Raw genomic sequence first — 23,116 nt, 5'->3', positions numbered from 1 at the left:
AAGAAATCAACCCCCCATGGGCCCATCCAGAAAAACAAAAAAAAACCAGCCTACCAAGCACGACCTCGATGCGATTGGCGCGTGTCAAAATTAATATTACGTGGCATAAAGACAATGGTCATTCAATTCAAAGCATGGGCGGTGGACCCTCTGTAAGATATTAATAGCTTTACCTCCTTTTTTTGCTGACTAGATGATAATCTCTATTATATAAGCCAAGGGAGGAGGTGTGGTGTCCTCTTTTGAAGTGACTAAAATACCCTTAATGATCTAATTAATGGAATGAAAAAAATTACAAAAGCAAATCATTTAAAAATTCTCATTCCAACTTGCCATTTAAAACAAATTTAAAATGGTATATGCATCAAATACTTCAATCAAAAATTAAATGGACAAAATATTTATACCTTATAAAAAAAGATGACATACATAACGTGCATATGAAAAGTCTGAACATTCACTACCTTTGATACTCTTTAATTCAGTCAAACCAACTCATTATTTTTGTTCTTTCTGTTCAATATTCATTCATAAAAAATTAATGTTAACAATCACTCACAGCCTTTTTTTATTTTTTTACATTAGCGAATTAATTTATCTAAATTCATCTAACTGTTGAATTTTTCATATTTAAGTTTAATCATAAATAAAGTACGAATGGAGTATCTACTAGAATAACAAATTTTGAAATTAACGCACGCATCGCGTGCATATGAAGGCTAGTACATACATACTACAGTACTACACGTCCTCTACAATTACCAAAATCTTCTCCTCCACACCTTCTTCCACACTACAATCACAATTTATTCACAATGGCATAAACGTCATTTCACTCCCTCTCCAAATTCCAAAACCAAAAAAAAAAAACTCTCATGATCCATCATTAATCCTTGAAAACAATTTCACTTTTATTTCCCCACACACACAGAGATACATATTTAACATTTTCTCTCTCCTCCATCATGGCCTCATCGGCTCTCCGCCTCCGCCGAATCGGCGCCATAGCCGCTGCCGCCGCCGCAGCAACAACCACATTTACAGTGACTATTTCCTCAAACGACAACAGGAGTGTGGACCCCTCAATCCAGACAAAGATCGCCACCTCAAATGGCGTGGTCCCCCCTAGGCGGGCCCACATCTCTTCTCTTGTGGGGTCCACCCCCGACAAACCCCTTGATATTCTCGTGGTCGGTGGTGGTGCCACTGGGTGTGGCGTCGCACTCGATGCCGTCACCAGAGGCCTCCGTGTTGGCCTTGTTGAAAGGGAGGATTTCGCCTCTGGAACTTCTTCCAGGTCTACTAAGTTAATTCATGGAGGTTTGTTCTTTTATTTTTTTCATAATTGTAGCGTTTTAGATAGCGGATAGAGGTTAGACAAAGTTAAAACTCTAGTTATATTTCCAAAATGGCGTATCTATGGGGTTGTCGTTTTTGTCACAGCGTGGACAATGGAGTTTATCATACACGTGGTAATTAGAGTGTTTAAGGTAGATTGATTTGAATGAATTTATTAATATACTTTTACGCCAAATTGATCACAATAGTTGTTCATCACTTGCCACGGGTAGGACACGTGATAACTTGGGCATCGTACGGGCTACTCACTAGTTTTTTCCTAAAAATGTAAAGAATTTTTATGATGGTTAAGTGTATTTCTATGCTCTTTATGTTACTGAATTTTGATAGGAGTGTCTTGGGAAGTTTAATCATAAACCATTATTGTTTGAGAATGCTGAGTTTTTCGGCTTGGGATTTGTTTTGTGTTTCTGCCTAGAAACTAGTCAAAAGAGTAATATGTTTAAGGTGAGAGTCAAATCCCGAGTTAGGTTAGAATCCCGAGTCTCGTAGTTTCCAATCCTGCAAAACAAGGAAAAACTGGCCCGGGGTGTTCCCGGGAAAGCCCCTCCGACGCTCAAGTCAGTTGAGATTCAGGTAGAGAGAGAAAGTAATCCGAGTCTAGAGAGAGATGCTCTGGTTTTGTTAGGTGAGAATTGAATACCTGTTCATTGATGAGACTGTTGGCTTTTATAGTGTTGGGGATTTCTCAGACAAGAAACCCTTTAGGGGAGCATCACAAGTCCTAGAGAAGCCTCCACCTTTTTAAGGTAATCAGCTTTTGTCCCCCAAAAAGCTGGTGAATCTTCCTTGGTATGTGAAATTAGGCCTTTAGAGAGGCCCCTTTTTTTATATTTTATTGGGCCAGATCCGGGGCCCAAACAATTAGCCCCGCGCCAAATAATTGAGGACGGATTCGCGATCCCGGATGCGGTTGGTTGGCGAAATTGTCGGGATTTCATCTCGTCCCAGGAGCCCGACCCGAGTCGGTCAATCTTAGGAGGATTTTCATGGACTCCTCTTAGATCCCGAGGGAGGCCGCTGCTGTTGCGCTGGGCGATAAGCGTCGACACCGACCCGAGAGTGTCGAGATGCCTTAGAACGTACATAGGCGGTGTGCTGGAATCCCGAGTGGGGAGGTTCAGCCCCTTGCGCGCCATAGATGGACCCGACCCGAGAGTGTCGAGATGCCTTAGACCGTACATAGGTGGTGTGCTGGAATCCCGAATGGGGATGTTCAGCCCCTTGCGCGCCATAGAGGGACCCGACCCGAGAGTGTCGAGATGCCTTAGACCGTACGTAGGTGGTGTGCTGGAATCCCGAATGGGGATGTTCAGCCCCTTGCGCGCCATAGATGGACCCCGGGCTTGGCTATCCCGACTCGGGAATACCACGGTCCCTCGGGGGAAAACTTCAAGCGCCAGGTGGGGGCCCCGACTGGAGGCGCTAGTATGCACTATCCCGACCCCGATGCTAGAATGACGTGGGTGGTCTTGCCTCTTGGGTTGACCAATGGTATCCGACTCGGGGGCTAATGAGCCTTCATGTATGATCCCGAGTTTGTGATAATTTAACTTAGCTCATTATTTGACTAAGTATTGAGAGCCTCTTGGATTGACCAAGTAGGGGTACCCAACTCGGGGGCCAATAGGCTTTCCCATGTAATCCCGAGTTGGTTATGATAGTACTTAGCTCATTATTTGGCTGTGTGGAGAGCCCCTTGGATTGACCAAGTAGGGGTACCCAACTCGGGGGCCAATAGACCTTCTCATGTAATCCCGAGTTGGTTATGATAGTACTTAGCTCATTATTTGGCTAAGTGTGGAGAGCCCTTGGATTGACCAAGTAGGGGTACCCAACTGGGGGCCAATAGGCCTTCCCATGTAATCCCGAGTTTGTTATGATGGTACTTAGCTCATTATTTGGCTAAGTGTTGAGAGACCCTTGGATTGACCAAGTAGGGGTTCCCAACTCGGGGGCCAATAGACCTTCTCATGTAATCCCGAGTTGGTTATGATAGTACTTAGCTCATTATTTGGCTAAGTGTGGAGAGCCCCTTGGATTGACCAAGTAGGGGTACCCAACTCGGGGGCCAATAGACCTTCTCATGTAATCCCGAGTTGGTTATGATAGTACTTAGCTCATTATTTGGCTAAGTGTGGAGAGCCCCTTGGATTGACCAAGTAGGGGTACCCAACTCGGGGGCCAATAGCCTTCCCATGTAATCCCGAGTTTGTTATGATGGTACTTAGCTCATTATTTGGCTAAGTGTTGAGAGACCCTTGGATTGACCAAGTAGGGGTTCCCAACTCGGGGCCAATAGACCTTCTCATGTAATCCCAAGTTGGTTATGATAGTACTTAGCTCATTATTTGGCTAAGTGTGGAGAGCCCCTTGGATTGACCAAGTAGGGGTACCCAACTCGGGGGCCAATAGGCCTTCCCATGTAATCCCGAGTTTGTTATGATGGTATTTAGCTCATTATTTGGCTAAGTGTTGAGAGCCCCTTGGATTGACCAAGCAGGGGTTCCCAACTCGGGGGCCAATAGACCTTCTCATGTAATCCCGAGTTGGTTATGATAGTACTTAGCTCATTATTTGGCTAAGTGTGGAGAGCCCCTTGGATTGACCAAGTAGGGCTACCCAACTCGGGGGCCAATAGACCTTCTCATGTAATCCCGAGTTGGTTATGATAGTACTTAGCTCATTATTTGGCTAAGTGTTGAGAGCCCCTTGGATTGACCAAGCAGGGGTTCCCAACTCGGGGGCCAATAGACCTTCTCATGTAATCCCGAGTTGGTTATGATAGTACTTAGCTCATTATTTGGCTAAGTGTTGAGAGCCCCTTGGATTGACCAAGTAGGGGTACCCAACTCGGGGGCCAATAGGCCTTCCCATGTAATCCCGAGTTTGTTATGATGGTACTTAGCTCATTATTTGGCTAAGTGTTGAGAGCCCCTTGGATTGACCAAGTAGGGGTTCCCAACTCGGGGGCCAATAGACCTTCTCATGCAATCCCGAGTTGCGTACTCCATCTTGTCCCCGACAGAGGGAAGGATGACCAGTCCAGCCCCGCTTCCCGACTTGGTTGCGGAACCGTCTACTTGTAATTCCCACGACTCCCTTACTTCGATATCCTCCGGTCGGGAGCAACATTCACTGATGAAGTCCGCCAAGGCCTGTGCCTTAATCGCCCGACGAGGTTCATATTCCAACCCGTAATCGGCTAGCTGGTCGGCCCACTCAGTCATTCTGGTTGAATGATTCCTGTTTTCAATTAACTTCCTGATAGGTTGTCCGGTTAGGACGATGATCTGATGCGCTTGGAAATATGTCTTCAACTTCCGGCTTGCCATTACCAAGGCGAACACCATTTTCTCAGCCTCACTGTACCTCGACTCTGCCTCTCGGTAAGCATGGCTAATGAAATAGACGGGGTGTTGAAATGTTTCCCTTTCTGCCACCAACACCGCACTGAGTGCATGCTCTGATACCGAGAGGTATATGTAGAGAGTCTCTCCCGGCAAGGGAGATATGAGTTTAGGCAGCGTTGCCAGGTGTTGTTTCAATTGCTGGAATGCCTCTTCAGCCTCTTCGTCCCAGTCGAACTCTTTTCTTTTCAAGGCCCTGAAAAACAACAGGCTTTTATCAGCTGATCTGGACAGGAAGCACCCCAAAGCAGCGAGGCACCCCGTCAGCCTTTGCACTTCCCGAACGTTTCTTGGGGAAGACATGTTCAGTACTGCATTGATCTTGTCGGGGTTTGCTTCTATCCCCTCTCGTCTACCAGAAACCCCAGACACTTGCCGCCAGTTACCCCGAACACACACTTCTTGGGGTTTAACTTCATACCATGGCGCCTAAGTGTTGCTAAGGTCTCCCTCAGATCTCCTACATGGTCTTTCTTCTTTTTGCTCTTCACAATCATGTCATCCACATAAACTTCTATGTTCCTCCCAGTTGCTCTGCAAAGACCTTGTTTATGGTTCTTTGATATGTGGCCCCTGCGTTCTTTAGCCCAAAGGGCATCATCTTGTAGCAGTACACGCCTTGGGCCGTGACAAAGGCAGTATGGACTCGGTCTTTTTCAGCCATGGGGATCTGATGGTATCCCGCATTGGCGTCCATGAAGCTGAGCAACTCGTGACCCGCTGTGGAGTCAACCTAACTGTCAATTTTCGGGAGGGGATGGTTGTCTTTGGGCATGCTTTGTTAAGGTCGGAAGTCGACGCACATACGCCAAGCTCCGCTGGCCTTCTTCACCAAGACCACATTAGCCAACCACTCGTGTATTGGCATTCTTCGATGATTCCGCCTCTAGTAGCTTCTTACTTCTTCGCAGCTGCGGCATTCCTCTCGGGACCCTGATGCCTGAGCTTTTGTTGATAGGGCGGAACCCTTCCTTGATGTTTAGCTCATGGGAAGCAAAGTCGGGGTTAGCCCTTGCATGTCGCAGCTGAATAAGCGAATACATCCTTGAATTCTTTCAAGGTATGAACCAACTGACCCTGATCTCGGGATTGAGGTTTGAGCCAATCCTCAATGTATGCCCGACTTCTGGATCTATCACGACCTCTTCACCTCCTCCACAGGTCGGGGGCGTTCATAGTCTTGGGGTTCTCGATATATAAACCCCGAGTCCCGCGGGGTTTCTGTTGGTCCTCTCTCTTTCTCTTCTTTTCCTTCTTCTCCTCGGGTGCCTTAGCTCGAAAGCTGTTGACTAACATTCCCGGGCTGTTTGCTGGTCACCATAAATCTTCCCGACTTGCCCATCAGGTTTCATATGGAGCAGCAACTGATATACCGAGATGGCGGCTTTTATTTTGTTCATGGTGGGCCTACCCATAATGACGTTGTAAGGACGGGGTGTCAACACTAGGAAGTCTACTGGTAGACTCCTCCCTTTCCCCCTCTCCCCGAGCCTTACAGCCAGTTTAACATGGCCAAGAGGATAGACCGACCCGCCTCCGAAACCGATTAACGGTGGTTGGTAGGGATCACATCCTTCTCGGTATACTTAGTTTGAGTAGGCAATCAAGGTGATGATGTCGGCTGAGGATCCACTGTCAACGAGGATCCTCTTCACCCGGAGTTTGCTATTTTCATTTCAATGACCAGTGGGTCATCGTGGGGGTGTGTAAGTGCCGGTCAGGCTCCCCGAATGTCATTACCGGGCACCTCGCCTTTATGGGCTCTACTTCCAACACCCGATGTGTCATTGCTTGGAGATGGGCTTTGCGAGCGCGGCCAGATGATCCTCCCGAGGCATGACCCCCTGCTATGACACCAACATACCCATCGGTGTTGTCGCTATCGTTTCTTGCTTCTTTCTCCTTCCCCTTTCTTCTCGGGGATGCTTGATGTATCTATTCAACTTTCCTTGATCAGCCAAGTGATCCAAGGCCTTCTTTAACTCCCGACAGTCTTTCGTAGTGTGACCACACTCCCGATGGTATTCACACCATAATCTCTGATCCCGCCTATCTTTGGAAGTTCTGATAGGTGGGGGAATGGGCAATACCGACTTGTGCTTAAGATCCAAATAGATTTCCCGCCTATTTCTGTTGAAACGTGGATCATTCCCGTTATCTACTGCTCTCGGGAGCAACTGTTGGTGATTCCTCATGCTTTTGTTTGGTTCCCGGTAAGGGAGTTCTTCCTTCTTCTTCTTAGCCTTTTCCCCGACAGGCTTACAGATATCCGAGGCTTGGATGAATTTCTGAGCCCGACTCATGGCCTCGGTGAAAGTGGTGACTCGTTCTCAGCGAGGGACCATCTGAATTTCCCGGCCAAGTCCGGACATTAGGGCGGTGAAGCAACCCCGTCCTGAAGATCTGAAATCTTCAGCGACTCCTCATTGAATCGCTTGATATAATCGCAAGGCTCTCGTGCTCTTGTGCTTGATGGACATTAAGTGGATGCTGGTTTTCTTGTGCCTACGTCCAGCAATGAAGTGTTGGTGAAACAATGCCTCTAGAACCGAAAAGTTGGTTAATGATCCAGGTGAAAGCCCGAGAAACCAACTGAGCGCCAACCCTTTGAGGGTCGTCGGGAAAGTAGCGGCACCAAGTGGCCTCACATCCCGTCTGCACACTCATCTGAGCCTTGTAGCGCCATATGATCCTCGGGATCCTACTGCCCGAGTATTGCTCATGGTGGGGACCTTAACCTTTCCCGGGTTGGGTACCTCCATGATCTCCCGACTGAAGGGGGTCATAAGTTGAGGACTCCCCTATTGATCAAGGTGTTGGTCTTGTTCCGAGGGGCCCTGGATCCGCTTGTCCTCCTGCTGCTGTCCTCTTGGACCCGACAGGAGACTTCTCCCCTCCCTCCGGGGTCTGAGAGTGAGCCTGCTCCTCACGGTGCGTCCTTTCCCTTTCTTCTCTCTTCTTGTTTAGGAGGAGCGAGCGTCCTGCTCCGCTCTGCGCCTCCGATTTTCTTCAATGATGCGCCTGGCATCCGAGTTCTGTGTCCTCTGAGAGTGAGCCTGTCGGGATCTCTCTCCTACCCTCGTTGCTCGCTCCGGTTAGGAACGTGAGTTTGAGGTTATCCCTGCCACGAGGCTCTGCCCGGGTCATCTCTCGGGGCTCCCCTTGATTGAGCTGGGGGATCCCGGCTATGAGCTCCCGCAAACTCCTCTGCATGTTTCGTTCAACTGTCGGGCAATCCGCTCAATGTCCGCCATCGATGTGACGGCATAGGGTCATCTCGGGGGAATGCTCATCGTTACGGGGGTCGACCCCTCGTCGTCTATGGCCAGGGATTCGACCAAGACATTGGGTTGGTGAGACTGGAGAGGTGTGGGTTGACGAGACAGTGAGCCTCGGGTGGTTTTCCTTCGGGGTGCCATGTTGCTCTCGGTACGTGACTTTGAGATGTAGTATCCCCACAGACGGCGCCAAACTGTTTCTGCCTAGAAACTAGTCAAAAGAGTAATATGTTTAAGGTGAGAGTCAAATCCCGAGTTAGGTTAGAATCCCGAGTCTCGTAGTCTCCAATCCTGCAAAACAAGGAAAAACTGGCCCGGGGGTGTTCCCGGGAAAGCCCCTCCGACGCTCAAGTCAGTTGAGATTGAGGTAGAGAGAGAAAGTAATCCAGTCTAGAGAGAGATGCTCTGGTTTTGTTAGGTGAGAATTGAATACCTGTTCATTGATGAGCTGTTGGTTTTATAGTGTTGGGGATTTCTCAGACAAGAAACCCTTTTAGGGGAGCATCCCAAGTCCTAGGGAACCTCCACCTTTTTAAGGTAATCAGCTTTTGTCCCCAAAAAGCTGGTGAATCTTCCTTGGTATGTGAAATTAGGCCTTTAGAGAGGCCCCTTTTTTTATATTTTATTGGGCCAGATCCGGGGCCCAAACATTTTGTTATCTCAGTATTTGATTGAAAATTTGTGGTATGAAACTGATAATTTTCAGACTAAATTAGACTAGAGAATTGCCTAGCTTTTTATGTGCAAGATGTGACAATGTCACAAATCGTCGGTTTGTTAATCAAATCTCTATAAGAAGTGGATATATTGAATTATGTTCAATTATATTCGATGCAAATATGCAGTGATTTAAGCTTTTTGATAACCTTTTCCCATGTAAAGTGGCAATGTATCTGTATGTATTTTCTTATTACAGAAGAGAAGGTTCTTGGTGATGTACATAAATGGTAGGCTATCATAATGTGACATAAACTGGCTTAAAGCCAACTGTTTTAAGTTCCTGAACTAACCGTCAACTGATAAGCTGCCTTGAACAAGGAAAACATTCCCTATGGCGCTCGTTTGAATTCGAGTAAGCTTGAAGGACTAATTGTTTTATAACTTTTGGCACTAAGCCATGTTTTGTCATGACTGCCACATATCTTACATTAATTTGGTCTAGTTAGACATTCCCTTTATCAATGATGAAGACTACGATAAAGTGGAAATTCGTCTTCTTATAGCATAAATTAAGGTGCTCTATTATGGTGTTTATGCAGTTCTGCAGACATTGTTACCAATGTCCGCAAGCAGCTCCATGGTGAACTTTGATTGTGCGAGATTAGAGTCATTATGCCCCTAGTGGTATCATAACCTCTTCGAGAATAAGGAAGTCATGCTGCTTACCTAAAAACATTTGTGCTTAAAATTTCATGCAAATGTTGCTTGAAAGCTGCATCTCCATAGGACAATGTCATTTGCATTTGAAATTGCCAAAGTGAGATATCTCCTGAATTTCGACTGTGCAAACTTCTCAAATTGGAAGGCCTCAATTGGCTGGCAAAGTTGCCTTCAGGCTTGTTATAATTTTCAAGCCATAAACAAACTTCGTGACCCTGCAGGTCTTATTTCCTTGGTTTGTCACAGCTGCTCTTGCGTTAGTATAAATTTTTTCTAACATCATCATGAACTAATGCGTATTTGAAATCTAGTAAAATCATGTGACGTTACCCAAGCAATGAGAGATCTGATAATGGTCATCTTTATGACTTGTGAAAAACTTTTCCCGGATTCTATATTGTGCTTTTAAGTAAAATCTTTTGCTACGAGTCTAGCCCCGTACCTTATTAGATCTGCTCTATGTTTAACTTTAAACGCACATTTCTGTCAACTTCTTCCCAAGTTTGATTTTCCCTTAGAGACGTTAACTCTTTCACCTCTGCGTGGACCCTATGTGGATCAGTCGATGACTCGATGCCTCTGTCTCTACATTCTAGGTTCAGAAAAGGATGCACCTGAGCTATGTAGTCTTTATGTCGGCTGGGAAAAGATGAAACTGAACAAGAGTGCATCAATGAGGAGCGTCTGTTTCTGAGTTCGTGCTTCATTGCCAACACATATTAATTTATGCTGGAGGTTATGTGTTATTGCCTCTGTTTTTATATTTTAGGTTCAGTAAAGGATGAATCTGAGCTATGAAGTCTTTATGTTGGCTGAGAAAAGATGAAACTGAACAAGACTGCATCGATATGGAGCGCCTGTTTCTGAGTTCTTGCTTCATTCCAACACATATTACAGTATGCAGGAGGTTATGCGCTACTGCAATGGAGCTCTCTGGAGCTCTAGTTCTGGAAGTAGAGGTGTGTGGAAAGGAATTCTCTGGAACGATGGAGGAAATAACAAGATGTATAGAGAACGTTGAGAAAGAAATTTCGAAAATAGTCGATGAAGCTTTCGCTCCAACCAAATTGGAATTCAAGGGACTTCAAGAGGCTTGATTCTCTCCCAAATGAACTCTTAAAAGCTCTCCAGAATTCTCATCAATATTCATGCCTCTGTCTTTCTAATAACCTCTATATATGCAGAGTGTCCCTAACAACTACCTAGCTTATTCCTAAGCTAACTAATAAGATAATGCCTAAAGTACCCTCCCTCTAGTATCAGTTCTTAGCAGTTTTACTACTTTTACATGACCTTCTTAGGTGCAGATCTTTTATTACTTTGAGAAGAAGAATTTGGTCAGAGATGCAGCTAGTTTAATGTTATCCCCATCTGGAGTTCTTGTCTCCCTTTTGCTGATATAAAGTCTATTGTGTAATTAGAAGTCAAAAGCTGGCAAGATACTGTGACAGTCATCATTATTAGAATTACTCTACATTTTCTTCTTTACATTCATTAAGGCTCCGTTTGGTTGGATGTAAAACATTTTCAATGTAAAATGATTTTTCATGTAAAATATTTTACAATGGAAAATTCAAATGCAAAGCTAATTTTCCTTTGTTTGGTTCAATGTAAAAAAAGTTATGGAAAAGAGAAAAATGGAAGGGGAAGGGAGAGGATGGATGAGAGGATAGTAAAAGGTTGCTAAAGAAGAGGGGGGAAAATGTGTTTTCCCTTCTTTTTGAAAGGAAAATGATTTTCACCTAAAGCTCCCTTGATGTAAATCTTGTTTTACACCCCGTATCAAACCAAACAACGGAAAATAAAAGAAAAAGAAAACTCATTTTCATGGAAAATATTTTACACCCTACCAAACTTAGCCTAAATTTGAAATCGGAAATGTAATTTTTCCGCTTGAGGCTGAACAACCACGTTAATGCTGAATCTGAAGTCTTTTGATCCGTCTGATGCGATGATGCTTCCTCTTTAATTTCTCCCCTGTTTTGGTGACTGGAAAAGGTGAAGGATGTTTTGGGGGTCTCGTGGTAGCTAATTGAGATTGGAGGACTAGAGCTCAAGTGTTCTTCATTGAACACCGGTTGTGAAGAATCTATGATATATCTATATCTCATTGACCCTGATTCTTTTAGTTTTTTAAATTGTGAGTGAACATAACGATGTTTATGTGATCATTTTAAGTAGTATTTTTAGTTCCATTTCTTTCTCAATTTTAGGAGGTCAATAATCTTTTTGTACACGAGTAGAGATGCATTTGTTATTCATTTTTGTGTGAAAAATTGAGTTCCTTTTAGATTAATATTTCCTTACAACAATTTTTGTATATGAGTAGGGTGCTTAAATTTGTTTTTTTTTTGAGGGGGGTGCTTAAATATGATTAGTACTCCTGTTTGAGGAGATACGGGCATACGTCTAAGGGGGAGTTATACCAAGTGAATTAAACAAGCATCAAAGTGGAAGTTGCTCTGAAGTTTCTCAATAGTGTTATAGCATGAGTTTTCAGTCCTATTTCTGAGGCTTGTTTGAAGGAAAGCTTTCATATCTTACTTTTTCTGATGAAGCAGGCAGGCAGTCCATGCATTTAGTAGATATTCAAATATACTTTAAACATATTTTGCCTTATGCAAGTTATTAAAATTTCTCTATCCATTTAGTAAATCTTGGTATTGAGAATCGAGATAGAGGCGTTTGGGCTGAGTACCTGATTTTGAGCTGATTTTTTTCGACAGGAAAGAAGACTTAAGTTAATTTTATAAAGGCTTCTTACATGTTCTATATATTTTTAAGATTAAGCTGCTTTTTTTCTTTTTTTGTGGCAGTGATTTTATACTTTCTGAATTTTGTGTCATCTTATTCTTAGGAGTACGCTACCTTGAGAAAGCTGTGTTCAATGTTGATTATGGGCAACTAAAGCTTGTTTTCCATGCACTCAAGGAACGTAAACAGGTGATTGATAATGCTCCACATCTGTGCCACTCTTTGCCTTGCATGACCCCGTGTTTTGGCTGGTTTGAAGTGGTGTACTACTGGGCAGGCTTGAAACTATATGATCTGGTAGCAGGGGCAAGGTTGCTACATATGTCGAGGTATTACTCAGCGCAAGAGTCTATTGAACTCTTCCCCACGCTTAAAAGAATGGGAGATGATAAAAGTTTAAAGGGAACTGTAGTTTATTATGATGGGCAAATGAATGACTCGAGACTGAATGTTGGCTTGGCGTGCACAGCGTCATTAGCTGGTGCCTCTGTTCTTAATTATGCTGAAGTTGTTTCCTTACTCAAGGATGACGTTGATGGGAGGATAATTGGTGCACGGATTCGTGACAATATCTCTGGTATGTATCAGTAACATCCTTCTAAGTTCTAACATATTTCAAGAGTAGCATAGGACTCTGCTTGGGTGTCAAAAATAATTAACTCTCTCTCTCTCTCTCTCTCTCTCTCTCTCTATCTCTCTCTATCTCAATGTCTATCTCTATGTCTATGACTATCTCTCTTTGTGATTTTAGAACATTTAACCATTAGTTGCATCTTGTCTGAGATTTTGATAACATTGACCTTGAACTTAATTTCCCTAATCCTGCAGCAACCCATGTTTTCTTTCTCAGAATGCATTTATATGATTGGCACTGATCTTATTTTTCTTTTGTTGGTGGTTCTGATGCAATTAAATTGCTTCTACTTGCTCAACTCCGAAATACTTGTTTTTTGAGGTTAATGCACACAAACTAAGTCTTCATTATTAGTTTTTGCTTTGATGTGTTACAGTGATATCTGATATAACTTGCATATTATATGGTGATGAATAATACGTGCATTGATATTGTAATATAACAAGTTTTATGGAACGAAAATAAGCTGATCAAATTGTCAAGTATGTAGGAATGGAAGCATTATTATTTAATGTATAATATTAGATAGGTGTGGTTGAAGTACCTTGAGAATCGTTCTGCCATATTAAAGAGGTGTGGGCATGAATATTCTATAATATTGCTCATTCTATATAGAGCTTTTATGCTATAATATTGATACATGAAATTCCAGTGTTTCCAGTGACATCTCCAAAATTCCCATTCTCTCCATAAGGTCTAACAAAAGCCCCAATGGACAGTAATCCAAGTAGGATTTGATTGCAAGTCTTGGATACTACCCCCTGAAGACTTTAGTAACTAAGCGTAAGGACATCTGCATCAACTAGATTAGATTGAAGCTTCTTAACTCTTGAGAGGCTAAAACTTATCACAGGACTTCCCCTTTGTGTTAATGTATCTGTATAGAATTAAATATGCTGCGTATATGTTTTCGGTTTTTCTTTTAAAGTACTTACTTGCCAATCCAGGTGAAGAGTTTGATACATATGCTAAAGTTGTGATAAATGCTGCTGGACCTTTTTGTGATTTTATCCGAAAACTGGTTGATAAGGCTGCTCCTCCAATGATTTCTCCTAGCAGCGGTGTACATATTGTTCTCCCTGACTATTATTCTCCAGAAGGGATGGGGTTAATTGTTCCCAAAACTAAGGATGGCCGTGTTGTTTTTATGCTTCCATGGCTGGGAAGGACATTAGCAGGGACCACGGATTCTAATACCATCCTTACGATGTTGCCAGAACCACATGAGGATGAGATTCAATTTATCTTGGACGCTCTCTCTGATTACCTCTGTATCAAGGTTAGCATTCTTGTATCTGTACCCATCTTTTCGAACTGGGCTAACGTGCTTAGGCTGGTGATTTACGGAATTTTTATTGTCCTTGGGCCCAGTTTGGTTGGTCGGAAAGCATTTTTCAATACAGTTTGTTTATCAATTAAGAATATTTACCAAGGGAAAACTTATTGTCAATTAGTTTTCCTTCGTTTGGTTCCTTATAAGAAAAGTTAGAGAGAAATGGAAGCTAAATGAAAATGGAGGGAAGAGGATGGATGGGAGAAGAGGAAGATGAAACTAAGATATGTGGAGGAAAATATAGCATTCCTTCCATTAGAAAGGGAAATGATTTTCAGCCTTGAAATACTACTATTTAAAAAATAAATAATTTTCACAAGGAGCGGACAAATCCTGACCCATATTTGTCACTCCAGCTCCCAAGTCCCTGATTTATTCCGTTCATATTAAGAGTATTAAGCTGCTTATAGATTACTCCATCCGTTTGAGTTTCAACTGAGAAGCGGAAATTTGTTTTATGCAGTTTGTATGTTCTATATTTAGTTTATGCCAGCTGTCTATAACATTATTCAGAAGATATATTTTAGTTTCTTGGAACTGGTGACTGGCAAAGCGATAAGAGATGCATTTCTTTAGTCAACCTATTTCTTGGGGACAGGTACGTCGAACAGATGTTCTCTCTGCATGGAGTGGCATTCGCCCATTGGCAATGGATCCAAGAGCGAAAAACACAGAAAGCATATCTCGTGATCATGTTGTTTGTGAAGATTTCCCTGGCTTGGTAACTATTACTGGTGGAAAATGGACCACCTATAGAAGGTATTTTCTTGCCTTAATAATTGCTTTAGTCTTTACGTCTGGCTAGTCACCAGCCCATCAATAGTCAGCTTTTGTCTTAATTTTTATCTTTTCTTTTGTGGGGTTTAAGCATATTCTTTGTGAGCTCTGGTTTCTTCTCTAGAAATTATTCCTGTTGGTCTTATAGAATTATCACTCTTTGAGACCTTTCTTCTTTGCATGATGGACTTAGAAAGATAAACATGAAAAAGACAACATTTGTACATCAAACTTATTATATTTGTCTTCTGATATAGTATTAGCACAACTTTTTACATCATGAAATCACCTTTTTATGGGGCCTCAAGTGAGTGGCTTAAGATTTTACTCTTTCAGGGCACTGCTCATGCTATCGTCATAATATAAAGTTGCAGGTTACCTTGCTAAAAATTTTGAAGCTTTTATTCCTTTTGGGGTAGTTTGATCGTAGACAGAGTTTTAACTTTCAAAGTGTTAATTGGAGTGGAAGCCTTGAATGGGACTATATTTTGTCTAGATTTAGCTTTAATGATATGCCTGGGGTGAGGCTTGGCAATCTCTTTTCGCATATGTGGACTATGTTGTATTATTTGGATTATGGATACAAAACTTCAATATTTCTATGCGGTTCGGTCATGGTAGCAGAAACGGTTCCGATGCTTTGGGAACTGAACTGATGCGTTCAACAGTGACCACATGATGGTTTATCATACTGTTATTTGCGCTGTATACTATAGAATTAACTTATATAGCATAGATCTCACTATTGTTGTTTGCTTGCCTCTTCGTCTCTCAATCGATATATGTAGATTTATGTCATTATAGGGAGCAGTGGGAAGCTCTGGATTTTTCTTTTTGAAAAGTAGCCTCTTGATACGGAAATGCAGGCAAAATTGCCTTGTCACGGTCGGTTCTGCTGAAATTTCAGCTATTTAAATTCTCTGGTCTGAAACGGTCAAATTCGGTTTGCTAAGATTGAAAAACATTCCAACATGAGCAAGCCTAATTGATTTATTTTCGAACCATGCACCTTGTTGTCAAATCCCATCATTTAATAAAAGTTCTAATCGTTTTTGGCGAAGGATGATTGTGTTAAAGATTGATTGTGATGTGATTTTTGTTGGCGGTTTCGAACTCTTTTGTGTTTTATGCTATTATGAACGAAGAACAATGAAAATAAAAGGATAGTGCTCTTAAATCTCGGTTTAAGAGGTTCTCTTGTGAGTCTCGACTCCAAGATAACACAAAGTCTCGGTTTGTGTAGTTGAATACTCAATTCAACGCAAGCACAACGCTTAACACTTTAATCCATAAACTCAAAACTGATTTTATTAAGTAACATGCAAGCATTATATAGGCATGTGAAAATCAAACAAGCAAACCCTAGTCCTACTAAGGCTAGGAAACTAAGAACAAGATAAGAAAGAAATAAACACACTCCTAAGAACAAGCTCAACTTGGAGACTACTAACTAGACTCTTAATACTATTATAACTCTACTCCAATTATAAACCTAATCCATCTAGGATTCGGACTTCTAACTCAACTAGAATTACAACTCAACTAAAACATTTAAACTCCTAACATAACTAGGATTAGGATTTTAAGAGTCCTATTCCTACTAGAACTAGGGAAACACACCAATCTTAACAGAACTAGGATTTGTAGAAAATCTCTCACATGGATCATCCCCTCCCTCTTGAAAACATCCCTTGTCCTCAAGGGTCTTCCAAGCACTACAAGATATCATCCAAATCAAGCGCACAACAACATAAACAATCTGAATCTTGTCCCGATCAGTACCATGCTTGGCGTTACAAAGTTTTAATCTTCCAAAACTCCAACATGATAGTAGACTCACTTTGTTTTTTCGCCTAATAACAACATGAAGGACCTTTGAATAGTGAAGATTAGAAGTGATCAAATGGGTCAAAGCACAAGGAACTTCCACTAAAGGTATAGATTCTGTTGCATCAACACGAGGGGTCAAATCTTCCTCATGAGAACCTTCAAAGATTAAATCTTTAGCATAGAAAGTACAAAAGTTTCAATCTTTACGTCCTCTTCAACAACAATCGAATATGAGATTTTTCCCACTATGTCGCAAGGAATATCTTCAAGATACTTATTAAGCTTTTCATCTGAAGTTTGAGTCGAATCATATATTAAATCCCACTTTGGTAGTAGTCGTAGTGATAACTCTTCAAATATTTCTCATTAGTAAGACCATCACAAGAACGAAAAGTTACAATTCATGTTTACATTGATATTGGTTAGAATCTGCTTACAATCTAAATCAAAAGTCCAGATGTCAAAACCCCGTCAAAACTACTTGAAATCTTGTGAATTGTTTACAGCATGTAGCCCTATGTGTCTGGAACACTCGACCAAAATTTCATCAACAAATAACGAAACAATTGATTGTAGTTTTTGTTTTACTAACAGTATGAAATCTGCCCGGAAAACAGAAATCTGCGTCCAATGTTGCATTCACTGTGACTTAGTTACTAATCCGATTGGGCTAAGTTTTTACAGAACGTAGCCCTGTATGTCATTTGGTCACTGTACGCGCCCACATGCGCCGTCGCAATGAACCCTGCTTTGATACCAAAATGATGTAATTTTTGCTGGCAGTTTGAAACTCTTATGTGTTTTGTGCTATTTTGAATGAAGAATAATGAAAATAAAAGGATAGTGCTCTTAAATATCAGTTTAAGAGGTTCTCTTGTGAGTCTCGACTCCAAGATAACAGTTTGTCTCGGTTTGTGTAGTTGAATACTCAATTCAATGCAAGCACAACGCTGAACACTTTAATTCATAAACTCAAAACTAATTTTATTAATTAACATGCAAGCCTTATTTAGGTGTGTAAAGCAAATCAAACAAGCAAACCCTAGTCCTACTAAGGCTAGGAAACTAAGAACAAGATAAGAAATAAATAAACACACTCCTAATCCAAGTAGAAAAAGCTCAACTTGGTGACTACTAACTAGACTCTTAATACTATTATAACTCTACTCCAATTAGAATCCTAATCCAACCAGGATTTGGACTTCTAACTCAACTAGAATTACAACTCAACTAAAACATTTAAACTCCTAACAGAACTAGGAGTTCTAATCCTACTAGGATTAGGATTTTAAGAGTCCTATTCCTACTAGAACTAAAACACATCAATCCTAACAGAACTAGGATTTGTAGGAAACTAGCCATCCCTTACATGGATCAGATTGTACTTTTTTTTTCTAATGTCAAGCTTAACTGCAACGTGCGTATACTAGGTGAAATGAAGAGTATCATAGGTTAGAAGTTTGCATAGCTACTCAACAAAAGTGGTGGAGTTGTGCGTGAATCCAATCTAGCATTCAGCTTCTTTATATATACACACAATCCTTATTGGCATAATATTTTTGGGGATACTACTGGGTACTGGTGTTACTGCTTCATGGATCTAAAATCCTGATATAGGAATGACTGAGAATAGTAATTGAAAAAAACTATCAGACTAGCTTTTTGTTCTCTTCATGACACATTAATGAGCTGTGAGCTATTCATGGCTTCTGTCTCCCCTGCTTCGAAGCATTAGTATTGCTGAACTCTTGCTATGAATTGGCGTAGCTTTAAGCATCATTATGTCAGGCAACAAGAAGATGATTTGATTAATAAAGTTGAAACTACAGCAAAATGTAAAGATATTCAAGCTTTCGAGAAGCTTGGTTCTCCCCTAATGAACTTAAAAGCTCAACAAAACACTAATCATTTTTCCATGCTTTCCACCTCTCTATGACTATGCACTGATTTTCATCTAGTAAACTCACTAGTTTATTTCCCAAGCTACCTATAACTAACTTATAAAGATAATATGTAAATCACCCTTCCCTTAATATCAGTTCACTACTCATTACAACTCTCTGGCTGTATCTAAATTGTTGCTATGGTTTTTTTAGCATGGCTGAGGATGCTGTTGATGCTGCAATTAAATCTGGAAAGCTTAGTCCAGCTAATGAATGCATAACACACAACTTGATACTTACGGGTGGCTCTGGTTGGGATCCCTCCAATTTTACTGTTATTGCTCAACAGTATGTTCGGATGAAGCAGACACGTGATGGAAGAGTCGTTCCTGGTGTCATGGACACTGCTGTAGCAAAGCATTTATCGCAAGCATATGGTACATTGGCTGAGCGGGTGGCTTCAATATCTCAGGTTAAAATTTTGTTTGCTTTATTATGGTTTCTTTAATACACTTTGTTGCAAATAAAACTGAGATTTTTTTTACACGATTTCGTTCTTTCCTGTATTTGCCTTGAGTCTATCTATGTAGATGGTGATGGGTTAATAATCCCCTCTGACCAAAAATATAAGTTCTTTCAAATGCCAATGCAATCAATAATATCAATATATAAATTTATAATATTATAGGCAAATTCAAGATATCAATACAACTTGTAAATTGTAATGCCAGTTTTACAATATCAATGCTAATTTTGCAATTTTATCAAGTTCTTAATTTGTGTGAAAAATTCCAAAATGACTTGTTTATGAATCAGAGGGAGTATAAGATGTCTTGGATGATTTTGAAGGGTTTAAGTAATACGAGTCTGAATTTTTAGATAGTAGCTAAACATATCTCATATGAAGTTTACAAGCAATCTGTTCTGTTTATCAACTTGTAAAGATACATTGGACCTGCATTAATGCTAAATAAGTATGTCAAAGGTAAAGATGTTCAATGGGAATTAGTTTATTAGGAGACCATCGAAACAAGTATATCATCTTTTCAGGGCTATGCTTGTTGTGTTTTAAAAAGGGGGGGGGGGGGGGGGGGTTGTGGGGTTGTTTTCGCCATTTGAAAACTCCCTCCGACCCTAAATAGACTTTCCATTTTTTATTTTGACACTATTCACAAGTAAGAGAAATCCTCCAAAAAGAAGTTCAATATATAAGAAAATTAATAGTCATTTGGGGTCTTGTTTAATTCAACTCATTATATAGATTGCGAAAATCAAATGTCTATACTTTCTACTATTATGTAATTAAAGATATTAACTATACAAAATGTGTATTGGCAAACGTGAAAAGGAGAAATGAGAAGTCTATTTAGTGACGGAGGGAGTAGTTACCTACCTATACTATCAACTCAGGATTTGTTCTTTAGATCTTTCATTCACTTATTTTAGGATAAACAAGTTCAAGGCCAGAAAGTTCATACAAGTTTATATTAGTGAAGTTTAGGGCTAAGAAGTTAAAGTAAATGAATATCAAGAGAATGCACCTTTATGCACAATGTATTTCTAGAAGAACATAATCTTCTGTTGTAAAATAAATGAAACACTTACCGTTTTAGGCCGTTTCAAAATAGATGAAACATTACTTTATTTGATATTCACTTCTCTCTATCTCTCTACTCATCACATGGGTCCATCTTTTTTTCTCTCTATCTCTCTAGTCTCTCCTCTCATAAATTCCCGTGCCAAATCCCTACGTTCCATTTAAAACATAATGGAGGAAGTATGTTAAATTGCAGCTGTATGGATTCATTCTTGCACATGGTGTAACAAGATCAATTACTGGCTTGTTTAGATGTGATTTACTTAATACTCTTCTTCCATCTTTAGAATGAAGGTTTGGGCAAGCGTCTCGCACATGGATACCCTTTCCTTGAAGCGGAAGTAGCATACTGTGCTCGATACGAGTATTGTGAGTCTGCAACTGATTTTATTGCACGTAGATGCCGGCTTGCTTTTCTAGATACTGATGCGGCTCATCAGGCTCTGCCTCGTGTCATTGAGATACTAACGGCGGAGCATAAATGGGATACATCTAGAAAGAATTACGAGTTTAAGAAGGCTAAGGAATTCCTGGAGACCTTCAAATCATCCAAGAATGCTCAGTTTCATGACGGTAAACACAAATAGTATATGTGTCTATTATATTCAATCTACTCCTGGGATTAAGGAGTGTTCAACAATTCTAACTACTGGCAAATTTCTTGGGGTTGCCCTGCATCTCTTCGTCGAAAAGGGTTGCTATTCAAGTCTTTTCCATTGGACCAGAAGTCGACCCATTTTTACAAATAAATGAGTCACCAGGTCACATACTATACTACATGGTACACAGGATCTCTCTAAACTACACATATAAAGTTTGTATATGCATTTTTCAATTGTCAGTCATATTTTACATGCATCTTCATGAGATTAGGTGACCTGATAGATTTTTTTGAATCATTTTTTTAATGTCCGAGAGCTCATATGTAGGCTGCTCTTCGAATCCATCTTTTTTCATGTAGCTTTGAATGTCATAAGATACTCCCACGTAGCTTGAGTGCTGGAGGAAATGTAGGCGGAAGATATCTATTGTAATCATTTATTTGTAAAGCCATGTTTACTCCTTAATTATGATTATTTTCCGCAAATATCCTGAATAATGATGTTGAGATCGCATAACATTTAATTTGGAATTTTTTTTGGGGGTTAAGAGGTTTGGGGAGCGCATTCATCATACATTCGGGTGTACCATATGCATAGTATACTCAAAGGCTATTTTTTGTTTATTTGCTCATTTGGAGCTTTACCTATTATGTGAGTAACTGAGTATCCTCATTTGGAGGTCTCAAATGAGCAATGACCAAAAAAAAAACCTTGGGTGTACCATGAGCACGGTACATCTGAGTGTATGAGAAAAATTTTTGGGTTTGAGGGGATATGGGGATACATAAATTTATTTTGCTTTCTTTTAAAGCTAATTATTTAACTACAATAAGGGTTTTTCTATCTCAAATTACCTTTAACTTTTTAGTTTTATGAGAAACTACCTTATAAAAAATTTGTTGTCTCGAACTACCTTTACGTTTCCCATTTTGTTGTTGACAGCTACCCTATGTCGGTTTCTGATGTTGATTATTAATTTTTTTTTTTTAGTTTTTTTACTGTCACGTAATATCATTTGGCCTATACAAATCATTTTTTTCATTTTCCCCACCCTATTTCCTCATTTCCCTGTGCGCTTTCTCAATCTGCCATTAAATTCATCTTCTACTTAAACTAAAATTGAAACAATTACTCTCTCGGTTTCCTTGAATCTCAAGCACTTTTGCAAAAGAATAACTTTCTTTGCTCTCACAATTTTGAACTGAAAAAAAGTCAACACCGAAAATCGACACAGATAGATGTCAACAATAGAATGGTAAAAGTGAGGTAACAAATTATTTATAAGGTATTTTATCGCAAAAACTTGAAAGTTGAAGGTAGTTTGGGACAACAAATTATTTATAAGGTAGTTTATCGCAAAAACTTGAAAGTTGAAGGTAGTTTGGGACAAAAAAATCCTTACAACAAATCTATCTTAGATATTGCAGCCAAAGTTCATTAAATTTATGCCTTTATATATTTGTATTTTTTTTTTCGTACAATTTTATTTACTGTACCTACTGCTGTGGCATTATAAACTGTATTATTACTCTTGCTTCCGTCAGGATAAATCTGACCCCTTCCTCTTTTACCCCCTATATAAATGGGATATTTTTAGAAGGGAACATCTTTTTTTTTAAAAAAAAAAAAGAATTAATCTTGTTGAGTAGGTCAGTTGAGATAATTTTAGGTAAGATAATTGCAAATAATTTTGAGTTCTATGCATGTTCACATCAAATTGAATTATTTTAGGCTAATTTATTAGATCAGGATATTTATGTTAGGTCTTTCCAAAATGATACTTGGCGAGGACTTATGCATGGTGCCAACGAGCTAAGTACATAAGTCATAAATCTGAGGTGTAAAGTGTTTTAAAGTCTAAAATAAAGAGTTGGTTAATAATGAAATGTTGAAAGCAATCAAGATCAGACATTATTCCACCAAAATGGTCTGGACAAAACAAGGTGAAACGTATGATGATTCATGCATGGTCACTATAGAATTCCTGTAGGGTCATATCATCATTTGAAAAGTGTGGCACATTTGTGGCCTTTGTTGCATAATAGAGTCAATCAGCTTCCATCTCCACCAGTTTGTTTATAAAATGAATGTTTACCTGCTCTAGTTTGGAGAAGAATATGTTTGATAAGGAAGAAAAAAAAAAAGTGGACCATAAGATTGCACTTAAATTAAGGCCTTATATAGTATGCATGACTATGTTCAAATTCACACCTAAAAACCAAAAAAAATGTTATGTTGTAATTTTATAAGGATTAAAAATAGATACGTTAAACAAAACC

At 40.2% G+C, this 23,116-nt stretch overlaps 1 protein-coding gene across 1 annotated transcript; it reads left to right on the top strand.

Moving 5' to 3' along the window:
- The first annotated feature begins 724 nt into the window (after window positions 1–724).
- LOC104884254 (glycerol-3-phosphate dehydrogenase SDP6, mitochondrial) lies at window positions 725–21,322 on the top strand. The gene is made up of 6 exons (XM_010668878.4): window positions 725–1,320; window positions 12,285–12,758; window positions 13,763–14,094; window positions 14,747–14,907; window positions 18,852–19,110; window positions 20,523–21,322. Exons 1-6 carry the CDS (start codon window positions 966–968, stop codon window positions 20,820–20,822), a joined length of 1,881 nt encoding a protein of 626 aa, XP_010667180.1. The 5' UTR covers window positions 725–965; the 3' UTR covers window positions 20,823–21,322.
- The last annotated feature ends 1,794 nt before the right edge of the window (window positions 21,323–23,116 follow it).

This window comes from Beta vulgaris, chromosome 1, assembly GCF_026745355.1.
Source record: "Beta vulgaris subsp. vulgaris cultivar EL10 chromosome 1, EL10.2, whole genome shotgun sequence".
NCBI lineage: Eukaryota > Viridiplantae > Streptophyta > Magnoliopsida > Caryophyllales > Amaranthaceae > Beta > Beta vulgaris.
Note: the sequence above shows the minus strand (reverse complement) of the source record. Positions and strands in the feature narration are given on the sequence as shown.